We start from the raw sequence: 19,065 nt of genomic DNA, 5'->3' as shown, positions 1-19,065 counted from the left end.
GAGCATGGATTAACACCCAACGACTTAATTAAGAACTTTAAAGTCATAAAAAAAATGCTGTGGCAAACTCAATTGTTTGATCTTTGAAATGCTTTGGAATGAGAATGAAACACAGAAACTGAACATGCAAGGGGAATGCTTTCATGTCATTACTTTGCTAATTATTTATTTCCTCACATCCTAATTTCTATAAATATGCCTTGCTGTTATTTTTAATTTCTTCATTTGACAATGATGACATGAAGTCATTGAAACATCATATTACTTTACTTTCCCTAAAAACCTTATGCCTTGATTTATTGAAGTCACTGACATGTTTGAAATTCAGGTGAGTTCCATTGACTTGGACCCTACAAAGTACTATCTTCTTGCAGCAGCCAGGTTAGATTTATTAAGATATGCATGCTGAAGTAATAGACACTTTGCATAAATAGAGCCTAAATTTGAATAACAATACTTTATACATCCTAACCTTTGGGTTGATGTTGCAAGACAAAGGATTTTTCACATGAATATGAGGCTTAGGATGTATAGTATTGTTATTCAAATATCGGCAGTTATGTAGGCAATATATGTACTTCACGACCGATGTTTTATGTGAGTCAAGGTAACAGTCCTAGTTACAATCCTGGCCAAATGTCCTTGGGGCATTTCCCTTATACCATGGGCTGAAACATAAATCTCTTTCTACTCTTTCTAGGAAATGACTTTAAGAGTTTTATATATTACCTCCATCCCCCTCCCCCCAGACAAAGTTGACTTGGGGACAATTCTTGCTACATGTACATATATCTATTAGACAACATTGTAAGGGAGAATGGAGTGTATTTATTTCTCTCTTAGATGAGCTGTGTGACCACTAGGAAAGTAAGTAGTGTGTGGCTAGCATTGTAGCTAGTTATTGCAACTGCTGTTTATCCATCCATAGACAAATGAAAAACTTTCATTTCTAGCAGTTTGTATAGGAAATTGTCCATTTGAGAAATAATTAGGAATAAAATGTAGTATTGTTCATGTGAACAGATCAGACATTTTAGTAATTTCCACAAGAAAGTGTTTGATGCAGCCACTGTAAACACAAGCTTTTATTACAGAAATGGAGGGAACTTTTGTCTTGAAAAGGATTAATACTCATTATTTCTACACTCATGAAACATGTCAATTAAAGGAAAACACACCACTAACTTCTGTCATGATTATCCTGTGTTTCATGAACAGATTAGAGTACACACGTCAAGATATACCTGAAAAGCAAGAAACACTTGTAGATGGTCCATTACCTGAGTTACAGGTAAAGCTACTACATCAAATACATCAGACTACATGAAATGTGGCTACAAGAAAATTAATGCATCACTAAAAGTGTGTCAACATTACAAGTAACTCTTAATTACCAAGAAAATTGTTATTGAGAAGATGATTTTCTCCTGTCAGCAACACAGGTATACTCAGAAAAAGAAATCAGAGTTCTCCAGCTAGGAGTCAAACCAGCCCTTCTGGTTATCACTTACATGTATGGGTCCAGATGCTCTATTACTGAGCTGCAGGAGACTCACAAGAGCTAAGGCCTTAAACTAAGTTCATGCGACAAACATCCCACATACTGCTAGGAGTAAAATGTTAATAAGTGGCACATTCACTGTGATAATTTTTATATTACAATTTAATGGCCAGAGGTAACAAAAACTAGATAAAATACTATACAATTAGTATGCTGGACAGAACTGTTTTGAAGATGGCTGGCTTTTATAACACTGCGTACAAGCCACAATTGCACAAAATACTGCTGTGTTAAGGCGTTGTCAGCAAAGAACATCAGGCACTGCTATTTGTGCTTTTAGGGCCTTTTTCTGGGCCCATCTACCAGTAGCTTGCCATTTCCTTGCATTTTCTTCCATAGCAGCTTGAAGTAACTTTGTTTGGTTTGCTTTGTGGCTTTTCAGTAATAACATCACAACATGAATTCTCTAAACTGCTGATGTATCACAGGATTCTGTATAGTGCTGTTTAAATGGATTATCACTCCTTCCTCATGCCATCTCGTCAAGTTCATGAAAATATCCGCAAACATGCAACAATGTTCTTCGCATGACAACACTGGTCTAACACTACAATGTCAATGTAAACCATAACAATTTTTATCTAAGAAATCCCGCAATTTTCCATACTTTTGTGATTCAGTCTGCAAATTTAGATACGCTTTTACGCAAGCCTTCCTTTCATGGTCTAAAAGCTCAGCTCAGACTCCTTTAACATTGTTCAGCAATGTTGTTTTAAAACTAAGTAGATTTTTCCATATTGATGCATTGACTAACTGGACATTGTGCTATGAACAGTCTTTGACCTTATGCTGTGTTACACTGAGTTACAAAAGGGTTAATAACTAACTATTATTGCACAATATAATTTATTAGAACCTGTTTAGAGCAGACACCCTGTATTAAGCAGACACTGGTGAGTGTCCCTGTCTGCTTAATACAGGTTTCACTGTTCTACATAATTACTTAATTACATAATATTACATACATAATTAATACTACATGAAAATAAAAAAAATACATAATCTTATTCAATAATTATTGTTCATGCCCTCTGTATTTTTAGAGGAACTCTAGTTGGGCATGTAAAGCATCTCTTATCTATTAACGAAGGACTCTTATTATGACACAACAGAATTACAATCATCGGCTTGTGTGTCATGATTTAAAAGGGGCCTGGACACTAACCAACCATCGTATTGCATTTGGTCTGTTTGAAGCTTACACCAACGCACAGGTGAGCTGCATTGTTTTCTTTCAAATGATGGTAATAACCTGTTCACAAAACAGTTGCCTTTCATCTTTACACCTTTCTAGGTCCTAAAGAAGAACCTTTCTTCTGATGCTCTGAAATTCACAATTGTGGACAAGAAAGAAAAACAGGTACACCTGCGGTGTTAGACAGCGAAACTATCCAAGAGTCGCATAGCTGTGAAAATTGTTGTATTCTGATGGGCTAAAAAAGGTATTCAGTGTGCAGCTTAAGGTAGCTGAAAGCATTAGAGATAGACATTTTATGAATGAAGAATTCAGAAGCAATGAACAGGTATATCGGTGGGCCAAAGTTGTCATGCTCAGTTTCTGCAAACGTTGAAAATTTATGCCTATTAACTATACATTCAGTAAGAACACTATTGTTATGATGTATCCTCACTGTTCATTATTTTGTAAATCTTGAATATAAATTACTCTTTACTTTGGAGTTCAAAATGGACAGAACAACTGTAGTGAGTGCTGAACGACCTAAAAAGAAGAAAATTAGCATCTCAAAAGCAATGAATTCTTCTGTCATTTAGAAGAAATGTAATATCAAACTTTCACAATTTGGTTTACCATTGTCAGCAGAAGATTGAAGTTCCCCAAAATTCTGCTGTTTACATTAAATCCATATTCATGAGGAGCTGGGTTCAGGACTGTTGCTGTATTTTTTTAATGGTGCAAAAGATTCAGGACCAGGGATGTGAATGTCGCACTCATGTTTTATTTTGCAATTTATGCAGTTTTGGTTTGTTTATGTGAAAGTTGTCAACATCAATTTTTTTTTTCAGGTTGGTGAGAAAGGATCACTTAATTCAGCATTTAAAGCTCAATCAGTATCAGTTACAAACATGTTGGAAAAGCTCGTCATGGAAAAGGAACTAAAGTTTGTGGCATTTGCTGAGGAGGTACAGTATAAAGCTGTGGCCAAATGATCGGAACATTATTTTCAATACAACATATTGCAACAGTGTTAGGTTTAACATGTTGTGCGGGCTTGGCCACCTTAAGTTGCAACATGTTGTGACATTTTGGGTGTTTTAGACTCAAATTTTACCATTTTCAAACTTGAACCAACAACAACCAACATGTCGCAATAGGGTGGCCAAACACGTGCAACATTTTGTGCCCACCAATATTGCAATAATGTTGCATTGGAATGTTGCAATCATTTGGCCAGGGCTTAAGTCATCAGTTAATTGTTTTAAATCAAACAAACATTATGGTAGTTTAAGTTAAAAAATAGTTGCCAGTGGCTTAGGTGTATTCCTACACAGACAAAATGACATAGTAAGTGTAAAGATGGCATATTTTTTTGGTTATTTAAATACAGGTTTCACTAATCTGCATTTGAATGTTGCCAAAACAAAAGCTTCTACTAACTTATGCTGAAGTCATGTATTTCTTTAGAAACATCAGCTCCATTCCAATCGTGATTTCTCAGTGCTAACATGATTGTCAAATGTGTTAAACTGCCTACTTTTCATACATCTCTCACCTTAGAGTGATTACCCTCAACATTTTACAGGGCACTGGTGAACATGAACAGATTACAGAGACCCAGCTCCATGGGGTAGCTTTGAGCACAGTAAATGATGTCGTGGAGGACAAATGGCACAGTGAGTAACTTGATTAGCATTGTGTACACATCCACAGGATGGATGGTCAGAGGTGGATGAACAAAGAAATGGAGAAACAGAAATGTGGCAGATACCCTGTCTTATGGTCACTTCGTTTTATTACAGTGATTTTGTTGTTATGGCTAGTCTTTTTTGTCTCGAGTAAACACCCATACATGTTCTTATAAGAAAACCCCATTAATATGGCCAATGGCCACATTCTGAAATTCCAACCTGTATAATCCTGTATACTTATACCGTGTTAATAGTGGAGCTCTAGCGGCCCAAAGGGCCATTAAGCGGAGCCCCATTGAAGCTACCAACAGGACGTGACATTATCTCCAGCAAGCAATAACAATTTAGAACGCACACTTTATTTACTGGCGATCAACAACTGTGGCTCATTGTGGTTAAAACTGAAATAGACACAAACAGAACAAACATAAACAAAGCAAAAATGGTGCAAACTAAAACCCAAGAAAGTAACAGACTTACATTTGTAATGCGATGCTGGGCTATAAATGGCTGAGATGCCGCTGAGATAAGACAACAACTGCACTAGATGCTTCGATTTCACTACTGCCCTCCGATCCGCATTGCGAGAACTAAAAAACAGCGCTGCCCACAGGCTATTTGAATAAATTACGTAACGATACAAGCACCACATTCCAATACGTTGCATGATACAATACAAAATATACACTCTAATTAACCGAACGCATATTAACACCATTTTGAGGCGTTGCGATCTTACACCCATACTCATTTTAGTCATGTATTTGGTAGCGTAATTGATTGCGTCAATGTCAACCCCAGAGTGCACATGCCACTTAAACCATGCCTTGCTCGATGCGCAGAACAAAAATAGGTGCCATCCTTAAACAAGAAGATCTTTTAAATCTTATAACTGCGCTTTTAAAATTTAACTGCTTTCTTCGCACTGCAGTTGCAATGCAGTGCACATTGCAAAGCAGCCCTTGATGAGTCATTGATTACTGTAGACACCACATCACTTAATCAACAGAAACTGTGTTATTGCACCATCAGTCGTAGCTGTTATGAAATCACCAATGACATAATGGTCTTAATCTGGAACTTTCTTTGGGATATGTAGATAATAACACTATTAAAAGTCATGATTAAATTTAATTGGTTTTTCCACGAGTAAATGGCTAGCAAAGTAGTCACATGAGTCACATAATTCAAGAATTACGTTATCCACGGCTATATTTAGTATGGTGGTCATTTCCCTACCGATGACGTAATCCTTGCACATTCTGACCGTTCTTTGCTTGGCTTGCAAATATTAATTTTCCTTTCGATCTATAAACTTGCTGCGATGAAAGAGCCAAAGAATTCACTTTAGTTGCCTAAACCCACAAGAAATACCCGCAAAATTGCAAATAAATTAATGACCGTCGCTTCTGGCAAAATAAACTTGCAAAGTAAACACGATCTTATTTGTCACATAGCAAAAGTGAAAGCTGCAACGTCAGCGCATTCCATGGCTGATGTAATACCTTTTTTAGCGAATTTGTTATTCCTTCTGAATCCAATGCTTCGATAAAACCAAAAGAAAATATTTTTTACCCACAATAAAGAAAACAATATCCATAAACTTGACCTTGAAATGATTGTTGTTTCATGACAACGAATTTTATTTCGACAAAAATGAAAATACATTTACAGCCAATGAATGTCAAAGGAAGGTATTGTTTATCTTTTGATGATTTTGAATGTTAATACATATGCAAATGTTATTCTTGAACGTTCCTTACGCACAAATGAAGGTCATATTGGTGTTAATGAGAGTATATTGACCACAATGAAACAAATTTGGACTCAAATGAATGGATATTTTCTGTAAATGAACAGCAAAAGGTGTAATGTTTCAACAGCTTTTGGCAAATAAACATTACGGGTTGCGTGATTCAAAATTTGGCCAAGAGGGAGTTTGGGTCTGGTCACCGACAAAACAAACAAAAAAAAAGAAGTGTAGAACATGAACTGAGCTTGGCCTATGGCTGTGCGGTTAATAAGTTGTTTGGAAAATAAATAGGAACCCCCAAACCTTCCTTTATGTTAGATGAATACAAAGCTCAGTCTCATAGAGGGTCAGACAGAGTAAAACGTAGGGAAGGTGTTCTTTATGAAGCATTGTGTTTGTCAGTCATGACCGTTTTTTAACTGGTGTTAGCATAGGTAGGTGGAGTTATAGTAGTTAGTTGGGGAAGAAATAATTCAGTCAGTTGATGGGTAATAAACTTTTTTTGGTGGTGATTCTGTTAACCAGGGTATTTTGCACAAAAGGCAACAAGAGGGGCAACATTTGCTCAACTACTGTGAAAAAAGTGTCTGCCAAAGCGATGTACAAAATAAATATTGGTAACACACTGTCTGGCACAGACAGCTGTTCAAAACTTTATTTTCTCAAGGAATATTAATTTTATTACAAGTGTTGGTGATCTGAAAATGAAGTTTAAGTTTCCCAGACAGTTTTAAAAACAATGCCATTGCTGGAAAATATTTTGTCCAGCATAAGTTGATACTTCATTAAAAATGCTTTTATGGGTCACTGATGTGGGCTATAATTTATTCATCACTTGTTCACCCTCACATACAGATACAACAATTATCACACAACATAGAAACTCCTCAAATCTTTTTGACCACCCTTGTCATATGAATTACATGAACCATGTTTGTTTCAAATATCATGAGTTGGCGTAAAAAGTGCTTTGATATTTTCCCTCTGTAGTTGCACTGGTGAACTCGCAGATTGTTCTAAAAGGGATTGAGTCTGAAGGATGTGTACTTGTAGCTGCGGGTAGCACAAGGATACTGAACAGACTGCATACCCCTGTGTGGAGTGAGGGAGAGCTCTTCAACAAGAAAACTTGGGTGGGAAATGTAGAAAATCTTCAGGTAACTATAAATGGCCTTCTGATTGCTGTTAATCCACTGATAGATACTTTTGCAGCAATTCTGAGGCAAACAATTTGACTTTGCATGTCTTCAGCAGCAGAAGACACATACATGATAATTTTAAAATTTGCCTGTTAATGTTCACTAAATGTTATATCCTTGGTAGGCTCTAATGAGTTTATTTAGTGTCAAAATGTTGTCAAAAATTAATGTAAATTGCTACTATTAAAGCTTCTTGAATGAATAGTTTGAAGTGCTGGAAGCTGTTGTTAAGTCACTGGTAAACTCAAAAAGTAGGGAGGTATTACATGTGATACTCTGTTTCCATTGTGCAGTACTTTGCTACAGTTGGTGCAGAGGATAACATTGGTTTAGACAGTACCCCATGGCTGAGCACCTCAGTTATAACAGGTCGACAAGATAAGAATTCCTTTGACATTACTGAGCTGGCCAATATTGTGGGTTCAGGTGAGGCTGTTGGGGGCATGGTGAATGCTGTTGTTGGGAGTGGTGCTGGACAGGAACCTACTCAGTTACAGAGGATCGTGGCACGATGTAGCTGTGAGTTCTACTTTGTTAATTTCAACCCAGACTTGGATCCTGTTGCAGAGGAGCACGTACATGAAGTAGTGGTGAGTTAGAGTTTGTGTGATTTCTCATCGTGTCTGCTTATTGTTCACAAGTTGTTACACGATATAGCCATGAGTTATCCAACAATGTTAGGCTGTTTTTAAACGCCACTTGATGAACAATGTTTTGCAATTTTTTTCTTAATGGGTGGTTCATGGAAGTCTGTATACAATCAACCATAATGAAATGTTGAAAATCCACTATTCACTGTATTTGGTAATGTAGCTCAAATAGTGACCATAGCTGAAGTCAACCCACCTAAAACTAATTTAACTCTTACCTAGGTATTACAATCCTAAACATTTAATACAGAATTTACAATAAATATTAGAAGTTACAATAAATACTGTGGGAGGCGGCGTGGCCGAGTGGTTTAGGGCGTTGGATTTGAAATCTGGAAGTCCCTAGTTCAAATCCTCCGCCCTACCGCTAACTGGATTCTTAATAGTTCATGTTATATTTAATAGTTTATGTTATAATTTTATTTGAATATTTGTTTATTTATTTACAGTGTCCCCAATTAGCACATTAGTGCTAAATACATCAACACTTAAATAAAGTGATTATTATTATTATTATTATTATTATTATTATTATTACATGACTAAGTTAGTTCAGAGGTGGGCTCCTTAGTAGACCCTTGGTTGGGTTTTGTCAGGTTTAAGTGCTGCTTTGAAACCTTCAAGCACTGTACAGGTGTGCAAATGATCCCAGCCCACAAATGATCTCAGGACTGCAAGTGATCCCCAAATTGGACTGCAAATGATCTGCTGAATACCAATAACATGTATATGTTTTTGGCCATAAGAGCTGAAAAAGTGGAGAATCAGGCTAGTATGATAGATAAACATTTGCAAGAATATGCTCAACACAAACGATGACACAAATTTACCGCATGAAGTTTAAAAACTTCCATTTTTCACTAGATGCAGTGCTTTCAGTAAGATTTGAAGTAGGTGTCTCCCTTTTGTTAGCACCTGCCAGAGCTGATAAAAGGGGCCGAAGGCCCGTTGTCCTCTGGGGGGGTATATGGGCATGCCCCCCAGAAAATTTTTGAAATCAGGAAGCTCGGAAACACGATTTCCAGTGATTTGAGGCAAAATATTAACACCCAAGCATTCATTATTTTTATCAGAAAAAAGTATTTTATTGCATAATTCTAGGCAGTCTCATGTATACTATACACTATTTTCAGTTGTGCATATACAACTGTCACACTGTGTGTTTGTTAGAAGACTCAAGAAATACTACATTAAAACCTTATGTGGTCACGTTTATGTTCATCCAAAAGAACTAAGACGAACAAAACCAAACGAACAAAAACGAACTGTTCAAAACATTAAGTTACATACTGAAGTCAAGACCTTTTAAAAACCAGTCGTTCGTGATATACAAGACTTGGCTTGACGTTAACTTCTTACACCATGCTAAAGACTTACCTGATTGCCTCCGTGAGCTTTTTGAAGTTGAACTAGAAGCAAGCAGAAACGACAGCATGGACTGCTGCCGCTTCATCGTGGAACTGACGATGCATGAAAACGAGGCTTCTTAAAACTCAAGGTACATCATGTAATGTGTGCTGGAGTGAGACTTTTATTGACGATGGTGTTTACGACAACATTACGTTTAATACACTGATGAAAAACGACTACTTAGGGCTTTTAAAGTGGTAAAATCAAAGGGTAGTGTATAAATTAACTATCTGGTTTGGGTGTTTTTTTAACGTTTTTATTAGCTTTCTAATAATAACTTACCATTTAAAAGGGTGAATTGTTAGCTCCTTTTTATTTGACTCCGTAAGAACATTAATGCAGGAATACAGCCGGCAATTCGCAAGAGAGTACCCACCGGAGCTCCGGCGGGAGCCAGGTCATACTGAATGCACTGTAGATAACCCTGCTTGAAAACATTTTACCCTTTCCCTGAGAAACGCTAGATTGTTATAAGAAAAGTAGGGATTTTGGTACCCCCTCCCCCACCCTCTTCAATTCCCTTCTCTGTTTTCACAGCATTGCGAAAGGCTCTCAAAAGTAAAATGTTCTTTGTGTTGGGTCACTGTGAGTTAGCAAATGCGGTTGTAATGAATAAGTTTTGGCTGCATATTTTTGTTTTTGTTTTTCTGTTTGAAAAACATTCCCGAGAATTCGGCTTTTGTAGTAGCCTCCTACGCAGACTCTTTTTGGGCTCATCACGCAATCTTCCTCCCCCATGTTCGTGGGGAAAAAAGATCGCATGAAGAGCCCAAGTCGGCATAGGAGGTTACTTTTGTAGAAGAGAAAAATGTCTTAGCCCCACCTCTTTAAAAATACTATGGTCTGTCCCTTACAGGAACCCTAATCTTGAACACTTTTCAATGTGTTAATTCTTAAATGAAATTTTTAATTTTCTCCTTAGCCCCAGCGAAAAAATGTCCCTTTAGATGATGACATTTATGATGCGCTTTTCAGCGTTCTAAGCAGAACAAGAACCTTTACTGACTGGCTGAAGAATTCTGACAGAAACTTAGGGCAATGACTTTACCGAAAATGGAAAAGCAACTTGTATGAGGTGAAAGAAATCCATAACCTGATCGAATTGTATGGTTGTACAAAAATCAGAAATCGCACTAATAGTACATTGTGCCTACCAAGAAACAAGGTTAGGGTGCCAGAAAATTAAAGGTGCATACTTCGCATCATTACAGTCACTGTGGATTATCCTGTTACACCATTTCAAAAATTTGAACATCATGAAGCAACCCCAAAAACTGAAACCACTTTTCCAAAACAAGGCTACCCTCATGCCAAATAAAGCGTGCAGGGTACAAGAGAGGCACCAGGTTGACCTGGTGAGTATGGCTAGTATCTGTTATTGACATCTTTAGTAGATTTGTATTCCTTCTTCCTTTACTAACAAAAGAGTTGAGCGAAGTAGCAGAGTCCCTACTTGGCATTTACAATAAACATGGTCCACCAGAAATTTGGCCAAGTGATCAAGGGACAGAGTTCAAGGGTATAGCAAAAGCAATATGTGAAGCACTAATCGTTTGAAACATTAACAGTGCAGCATACAGTCCACAAACTCAGAGGAAAGACAACGCTCCCACAGAAAATGGAAGGAAAAAATCAAGTTTGACATTATGAATAGTGAAAATGATCTAAATTGGGAAGAAAACCTCCCCAAGTACCAGAAAGTCTACAACGACTCATTTGGTTTTCTGACACCATTTGAAGTATCTTTTGCTCGCCCCTCTAACAGACTGAGAAATAAACTGTTTCTTGGTGAAAAAAGAGACTTTGAAGTTCTAGAAGAGAATGTTGATGAAGCAAACTATGACAATCCCACAGAGCTAGAAGAAGAGTTGAGCAAGTTAGCGAGTGAGCGAGATGTTTACAGGAGAAAGCTTTGAATGCTTCAAATGACGCAACACAGAAAATCATGAAAAGAGAACTGAAACGTCAGCCTCCTTCTCTGTATTGTAAAGAAGACGCCATCCTAGTTCGTATCCTTATATCTAAGAAATCTGTCCAAGGTAAGAAAACTTTGTTAAAAAGCAGCTGTGAAAGTTGTATCATTGACACCAATCACAATCTTCACAAATATAACATTGAACTTTAATGATCCAGTCACAAGTAAGAACAAAAAGCTTGGTTTAAAGTGGACGACGTCACTTCATTAACAAAGGAAGAAGAAAATAAGCAGCAACAAATCACCAAAGAGAAGATTCGTCAAAGTATGTAGCAAGCGACAAGCTGGATCTGAAATTAATACTGAAGTTGACCAAGTACATGGATTACTTCCAAAGGCAATTCAAAAGAAGGGTGTTCTAGATGCAAGTATACACCAAGCGATCTCGGGCAAAAAGTTAGGCGGTGGCACTATTAACCTCTATTTTCATTTTTTTACGAGAGAACTATGCAAGTCTTTAGAATGTGGAATACCATGGCATTATGAAAATGTTATGATACCAGTGCATTTGCCTCACAAAGAGCACTAGTTTCCTCTGGTTATCAGCATCATCAACCTGTCTTTATATTTATGATTCCACTAGCTGCTAAGCTCACACGTTCAAAACTGTCCTTGGCACAATTAAAAACATTTTCATTAGAAAGGAATGCAAGCTATTACCTCCTGAGGAAAGCACGCTTTTTCAGGAAAACAGCTGGGACAAAGAACTCCCAAATTGTTCAAAGGAAATAAACAAAACTGACTGTGGTGTTTTACTTGCCTGTTCACTAAGTGTTATTTGATTTCCAAGGAGTGTAACTGTGACAACATAAAGTCACCCGCATGATGAAATGGCAGGTGATTTACTGAACCTTGCGACAGTTGGAATCAACAGAGTTCAAGATTTGCCTGAAAATCTACAGTGGATTTTTGTGACTACTGCGCTTGCGCAGCAGTCACTATTGCCATCGTCTGAGTTTTCCGAAAGTAAGTAAGTAACAATTGAATATACTTCGGAGCCAATCAGTACAACGAATATCCATCTCACGGTCTCTCGCAAACACTGCGTATTAACGATGATTTGCTGATAGTCATCGATGGCTGCCTCCTTCGATCTCAGCTCTTGGAAGTGTTCTTCGAAATTGAGGTGAGTTTTAAAAATAGTTTACAACATTCACCTCTCACAGCTTTCATATTTTGTTTCCAACCAATCAGATGAAAGGTTGCATGAGGATTTAGGTCGAGATAAACGGCGAATTTCTATTGTACTGAGCATTGATTTGTCGACACGCATTGTAAATAAACAACCCTTGTCGATACTTCATAATTTTGGAAGTAGCTTTAGCCTCTAGGAATTGACAAATACTTGTGAAAACATAGTTCATGGCAAGTCTGATGTGGCGTTTCGTCTCGGCCAAGAGACTCTTCAGAGACCTTTCAGAATTTAACAGCAAACTCGTTGAGCATCACACTCAAAGTCCCATTTGTAAATTCAAGATGTTAGCAGTCTGGCCTTCTATCGCAGAAGGATTCCCAACCGCGCGTACGTTCACATTTATTCAACAGGAATTGACAAATACTTGTGAAAACATAGTTCGTGGCAAGTCTGACGCAGCGATAGAGCTTTAGCCTCGTATGAGAAAATCTGGGCCTCTCTGGAGGAATATTGGGCGCCGATGTGGGATAATTGAGCCTCTTCGGGGCACATATTGAGCTCCGATGTTTCATAATTGAGCCTCTCGAGCGACCATGTTGGGATAATCTTGTAGTGATCAATAAACTATTTAAAGAATAGAGTGTTTCTATCAAGGAACTATCGGCTGATAGTTGCTCCCGCGGAAATTTGATGCTCTTGAAACAAATATTTGCCTGACAAGCGAAGCTTAGAGGGCAAATATGCTAGTTTTAAGAACATCAAATCTCCAAGGAGCAACCATCAGACCGATAGTTCAGAGACATAAACACTCTATTGTCTTTATTATTCATCACTAAATTATCTTCTGCGGGCCGGTTCAAAAATTATATTGAATTATTTTCAACTTCTTTTTGATGAAAGCCTTGAAAGCCAAATGTAAAATTTAAAAAAAGAAAACAGACAAAAACCCACTTAAGAGTACCTGCCTGTAAAAATCAGACAAATTCTTAATTTTGCGGCAAGGGTCAAAAATACGATTTCACTCTTATTCTTATGGTAGATAGGCTAGGGCATGACAAAAACTACTGGCTAGTTTTTTTGGCAAAATATCCTTTTATTTCAAAGAAATATGCAAATTACCAAATTCCGTTAAAATCGTCATTTGACGAACCATTTTATTAAGCAAGTTTGAGAGCCTCGCATGCAAAACCACATCATTCTTCCGTCTTTAAAACACTCAAATATTTTTGTGCAATGTTTAATGTGTACTGGGTTGGTTTTAGGGAATGTTGCATTGTCTTTTTGGGTGCAAAATAATTAAATTTCGAAGACATGTATTTCATTCACTTAAAAGTACTTGGTGAATATAATTGATTTTCATCATGTGCAAAACCTTCAAATGACTTAAGCTTCTGGTGGTTGAATCGCGGAAGGATGATCTACAGATTCCTGTAAAAATTTCTTTGGGCAAATGATTGTGAGCGACGTAAGAGCTTTTCAAAGTACATCAAAAATGCAAATATTTGACCATCCGTCATCAAATTTCAATTTACGGGTTAGACGTATATTTTAGCATGTGCCGCATGACTTGACCTATAATAAGTTGAAGTAGATACAGAGCTGATAATTTCGAAATGTTCTAACCTTATTTGTTGCAAAGGCAGGTCCAAAGCCAATTTGACGTGTTTCTAGTCGATCTCTCACCATTCGTCGCACATAAAGCAGAAGTTTGCTTTTGTTTACACAAGGTTAACGTCCGATGTACATCGCCAACTGTCAACCTATTATAGATCGAATACTATGAATCTGTGACCATCTTTCTGCGCATATGAACAGCACTGCATTTAAGTCAAAAACAGCTGAGTCATTTGTAGATAGTTGCTTGCTTTGTACTGTGCCAAAATAATATGTTTGATCAATTGCTGACCACTGCTGATATGTCTATCAACTTTATTGGTCACAAAATTACAATATAACTAAAGAAGAAAAGGACCAATAGGAATTGTGCGAACGGGAAAAGTTACCCATGCGAGGCGCAACCCTAGAAGCTAGTAAGAATGGTGATAGAAAATCTTAAATTTGATAAAAATTACAATAAAATCTAATAATTTCTTATAGTTAAAAATTATAGTTAAATCTAATTAATTACAATGGTTTAAAACAAGATGCGGATAATATTAGTCACAGAAAATTAAGAGTGGTGGCAAGGGCAGTTACGGAAGAGGAACCAGGAGCAGGGCATGTCAATATCATAGGTAGTGTCCAGTAAAGTAAAATAAGTGGCGTGCAAAAAATATTTGAATAAACTTGGGCTAGAAAATTTGTCTTAAGGGGCGAGATTACAGATAGTGTTCCAGGGTTTTACAATTCTATTGAAAAAAGAAGCTTGTGACACTGTACCATTTCAGCTTTTCAATAAGAATGGCGTGATCAACTGTGTCAAAGGCCTTGGCAAAATCAAAGTACAAAATATCCGTCTGTTTATTTTTGTCGAGTGCCTCCCCAATTGAATGGAGTACGGATAAGAGTTGCAAAGAGCATGAACAGGAACGCATGAAACCGTGTTGTAAGGATGTAATAGATTGCGAGACATGAGAATAAAGTCTATTACAAACGCAGTGTTCCATAACTTTACTCGCAATTGGTAAAAGTGAGATTGGTCGGTAATTTTCAGCTGGCTCTAAAAGATCTTTTTTATGAACTGGAGTAACATCAGCTGACTTCCATTCTGATGGGAACCGCCCAGCACGCAGAGAATAGTTGAATAGGGAACAAAGACTTGGCGCGATCTGCTCACTGCACTCTTTAAGAATACGTGCAGGAATTCCATCGGGGCCAGTGGCTTTTGACGGATCCAAAATAAACAAGCAATCTCTCACCTCATTGAAAGATAGTGTGATCTCAGAAAGTTCCGTATTTATTCTCATGGGATACATTTGCAAACTGCGTGCTTTGTCCTGCTTGGATGATGTAAACACAGAGCAGAAATAAGCATTAAAAAGCTCAGCCTTTTCAGCTGCAGTTTTTGCTGATTTCCCATCAAAGGTGATCTCAGTATTCGAGCCCGGTTGATGATGTAGGATAGCTTTGTGATAGTTCCAGAATAGTTTCGGGTTTTCCTTTAAAGAGCCTTCAATTTTAAGGAGATAGTCGCGATGTTTTTGTCGAACAAGTTTCTTGATTTCATTGCTTAAAGATCTAAGCTTTAGCTTCCGTTGCACGGTTTTGTTTTCACAATATTTCCTCAGGGCACGGTACTTTCTGCGTAATGCAGACTTAACTTCCCTGTCTATCCAAGGAGGAGAGTTGGTGTCTCTAATGGTCTTCATTGGACACATTCAGCAACTGCTGCTAGAAATAAATCTTTCCACCAAGACCAATAGATGTCAACATCGTCAGAGTGCAACATGTCAGAAGGTAGCAACTGTAGGCAACTTCGCAGATCGTCAAAATCTGCCCTTTTGTAGTCGTACATTTTACAGCGCACACACTTGGATCGCTTGAATTTCAGTCGGACAAAAAAGTCCACCAAATAATGGTCAGAGGGAAATTCATTTTGCAAAGGAGAAGTTGTAGAAACATGGTCTATGACTTCGGAGAAGTTACATAGAAGCAGATCAAGTTTGTTTCCAGCAATATGCGTTGGACCTTTGATAAACTGACGAAGAAAATTATCCTCCATAAGGTCAGAAAAAGCTTCCTCTTCCACCGTTCCACCTAAGCTAGTTGAGGTAGACTCGTCCAGTGACCATTTAATTGATGGAAAATAGAAATCGCCAACTAAGACCATACAGGCCATTTCAGAACTTTGTTGAAGAGAGTGGTTCAGCAGATTTAGATCGTCAGGACCAGGATCTGGATGATAAAATGTGTAAAGGATAACTGGTTTAGAGCTATCCTTAAACAGCTCAATGGCTACAAGTGTGATTTGTTCTCTCTCTAAGTCAAAGCGGTGGTTAGACCGGATGTCAATTTTAACAGCAATCAGCACTCCACCTCCAGTCTTTCCTGTTCTATCCTTACGATAGATGTTATACCCAGTAAGTATTTCAGATGATAGCACTGTGTCGTTGAGCCATGTCTCACAAATGGACACAACATCGTACGAACGGCGGTAAACCAACTGTTGTAAAATAGTTAATTTGCATATTTTGCACGAAGGATTACCATCAAGCGGGACGAAGGCTTTGACACTTCTTGCGTTTAAATAAAGGATGCTCAAACCGGTGCTGGTTTGATAGTTGAGCTTTCTTGGAGGTCCTGAGTTAGGACAAATGTTGCCACCGCTGGTTAAGCAGCTAAGTTGGAATGAAGAGGTGGAGTTTGGATAGCGACTGATCCTGGCACTAAAATATTTCTTGACTTTCATTCGGATGAAATCAACTTTGCACAGTAGTGAGCTGTTGTAGGTTGAAATTCGCCTCTGGGATCCATATGTGAGCATATTGGAAACCCCGGGAGTGTTAGGAATGCGAATATAAATCTGCCCGTCAAGAGTCCACAAGTTGAACAGCAAGAATACGAGAATTATTTTGGAGTGCATGGAGCCGTGACTGCCCGCCATCTTTGAGTCCTCAAAGCGTGATAAGCGTGTCAGCGCAGCACAATCTTACAGCCATTATTTGTTCGTCATGCAATGCTGTCACGGCATACGCTGCACATTTTGATCCATTTTGTGTAGAGCACTCCCAGGATAAATGAAACAATTTAATCATTGTTCATCAGTTTGTTCATATATATAATGATATGTGTATATTTATATAATCGTATTCTATAGTGTACATGGCCTCGGTCCAAATCACGTTTGTTGTATGTTTTGATGTTTCAGACAACAGCTGATAAAGCTAGTGCCTGTACTCACTAGAATTTTAAAAAAATCGCCATGAAACAAATTATAGATCAATGAGGCAAGAACTAGCTGAAATAAAAATAGGAAATCACAACGTGTCTAATTCATGAGAAAAACACACTAAATTTAATTAGTAATTACATGAGTAAATAGCCCTGGCCATGCCATTTTATTTGGCGTATTTTGTTTGACTAGTGGCGAGGCATTGGTATGTTTGTAACAGAAAATAGAGGACTGTTGTCAATACAGTCCAAAATTATTGTCAGTAAAATATTGTAAATAAAACACCTATTATTGACTGGTTACCTCCACGGCCACCATTTGGGTCTCTACCCCTATTCAGCGGCCACCCAAAATTTAAACACTTTGTTTTGGAAAGGGCAATGGCAGATAAGAGTCTGAAATTGAAGGTGCATGACGAGTAATAATTCAAATACACGTCTATCATGATTGTCTTGAATTGACTTCATGTTCACCAAGAAATTTATAAGCCGATAGTGAAAAATTAAATATTCAAGGTACACCAACCTCTATTTAAGCGGCTAGCCCCATTAAGCGGTCACCACGCATTTCCTCGGGGGTAGCCCACTGTATTACATGTAAACCAAAAATAATTGCACAGCGCGAAAAGACCTAAGTATGAGTTTAGCGTTACAGTATTACGCAGGGCATGTAGGTAGCGGTGGTCGAGTAAAAGATAACAACAGGGGCAATGGTAAACTATTCATTCTTCTCATTTCTTAATTAATCTCTTCCTACTCAACACGATTGTGTGCTCCCAGTGGTTCCCAGCCTTAGGGAGCCTTATGTATTAGGATAGAAATTGTTTACCACCTAAAATGGGATGACAGTGTTGCGTGACGAACAAGGAACCGCTGCAAGCAAGGATTCAAGCCATCAAACCATGATGATCAAATGTAATATTTTGGTGTAGTGCAAAGCAAGCAGCTATCTACAAATGACTCAGCTGTTTTTGACTTAGATGCAGTCGTGATCATATGTGTCGAAAGAGGGTCACAGATTCATGGTATTCGACCATTAAATAAGTTGACAGTTGGCGATATACATTGGACGTTATGAAAACAAAAGCAAACTTCTGCTTTATGTGCGATGAATGGTGAGAGAAACATGTCAAATCGGCTTTGTACCTGCCTTTTACAGCAAATGAGGTTAGAACATTTCGAAATTATCAGCTCTGTGTCTACTTCAACTTATTATAGGTTGTCATGTGGCGCATGCTAAAATATACGTCTAACCCATAAATTGAAATTTGACGAGAGAATGGTCAAATATTTGCATTTTTAACGTACTTTGAAAAGCTCTCGCGTTGCTGACAATCATTTGCCCAAAGAAATTTTTACAGGAATCTGTAGATCATCCTTCTGCGATTCAACCACCAAAAGCTTAATCCATTTGAAGGTTTCGCACATGGCGAAAATTAATTATATACACGAAGTACTTTTAAGTGAATGAAATACATGTCTTCGAAATTTAATTATTTTGCACCCAAAAAGACAACACAACATTCCCTAAACCAACCCAGTACACATTTAAACATTGCACAAAAATATTTGAGTGTTTTAAAGACGGAACAATGATGTGGTTTTGCATGCAAGGCTCTCAAACTTGTTTAATAAAATGGTGCGTCAAATGACGATTTTAACAGAATTTGGTAATTTGCATATT

At 37.7% G+C, this 19,065-nt stretch overlaps 2 protein-coding genes and 1 pseudogene across 11 annotated transcripts in view; 2 read left to right on the top strand and 1 right to left on the bottom strand.

Annotated features, from left to right (window-relative positions):
• The window catches only part of LOC110064413 (bridge-like lipid transfer protein family member 2), a 257,542-nt gene that overhangs the window by 135,436 nt on the left and 103,041 nt on the right, over positions 1 to 19,065 (top strand). For all 10 annotated transcript variants that reach the window (XR_016204073.1, XR_016204074.1, XM_089279154.1 and 7 more), the window contains 8 exons: positions 329 to 381; positions 1,219 to 1,291; positions 2,674 to 2,775; positions 2,856 to 2,921; positions 3,587 to 3,703; positions 4,324 to 4,414; positions 7,173 to 7,339; positions 7,675 to 7,971. Coding sequence is in view for 8 of the 10 variants with exons in the window: in XM_089279154.1 (XP_089135280.1) it covers positions 329 to 381; positions 1,219 to 1,291; positions 2,674 to 2,775; positions 2,856 to 2,921; positions 3,587 to 3,703; positions 4,324 to 4,414; positions 7,173 to 7,339; positions 7,675 to 7,971 (966 nt within the window). In the remaining 2 variants the exon portion in view is untranslated. The remainder of the gene's footprint in view (positions 1 to 328; positions 382 to 1,218; positions 1,292 to 2,673; positions 2,776 to 2,855; positions 2,922 to 3,586; positions 3,704 to 4,323; positions 4,415 to 7,172; positions 7,340 to 7,674; positions 7,972 to 19,065) is intronic.
• On the top strand, positions 7,989 to 13,487 carry LOC149097316 (uncharacterized). The gene is made up of 2 exons (XM_089279164.1): positions 7,989 to 10,796; positions 11,010 to 13,487. The coding sequence occupies exons 1-2, from the start codon at positions 10,548 to 10,550 to the stop codon at positions 11,355 to 11,357; spliced, it is 597 nt and encodes a 198-aa protein (XP_089135290.1). The 5' UTR covers positions 7,989 to 10,547; the 3' UTR covers positions 11,358 to 13,487.
• LOC149097315 (uncharacterized) lies at positions 14,900 to 17,094 on the bottom strand (annotated as a pseudogene).

The sequence above is a fragment of the Orbicella faveolata genome, unplaced genomic scaffold (assembly GCF_042242905.1).
Source record: "Orbicella faveolata isolate gen_17 unplaced genomic scaffold, um_ofav_v1 contig_47, whole genome shotgun sequence".
Classification (NCBI taxonomy): domain Eukaryota; kingdom Metazoa; phylum Cnidaria; class Anthozoa; order Scleractinia; family Merulinidae; genus Orbicella; species Orbicella faveolata.
Note: the sequence above shows the minus strand (reverse complement) of the source record. Positions and strands in the feature narration are given on the sequence as shown.

What these genes read in the sequence shown, in the direction of transcription:
- LOC149097316 (XM_089279164.1), top strand. Translation starts at nt 10,548, where the DNA reads ATGGTTGTACAAAAATCAGAAATCGCACTAATAGTACATTGTGCCTAC. An exon ending in AGAGGCACCAGGTTGACCTG is followed by an intron (nt 10,797 to 11,009) that starts GTGAGTATGGCT and finishes AAACATTAACAG; the next exon opens with TGCAGCATACAGTCCACAAA.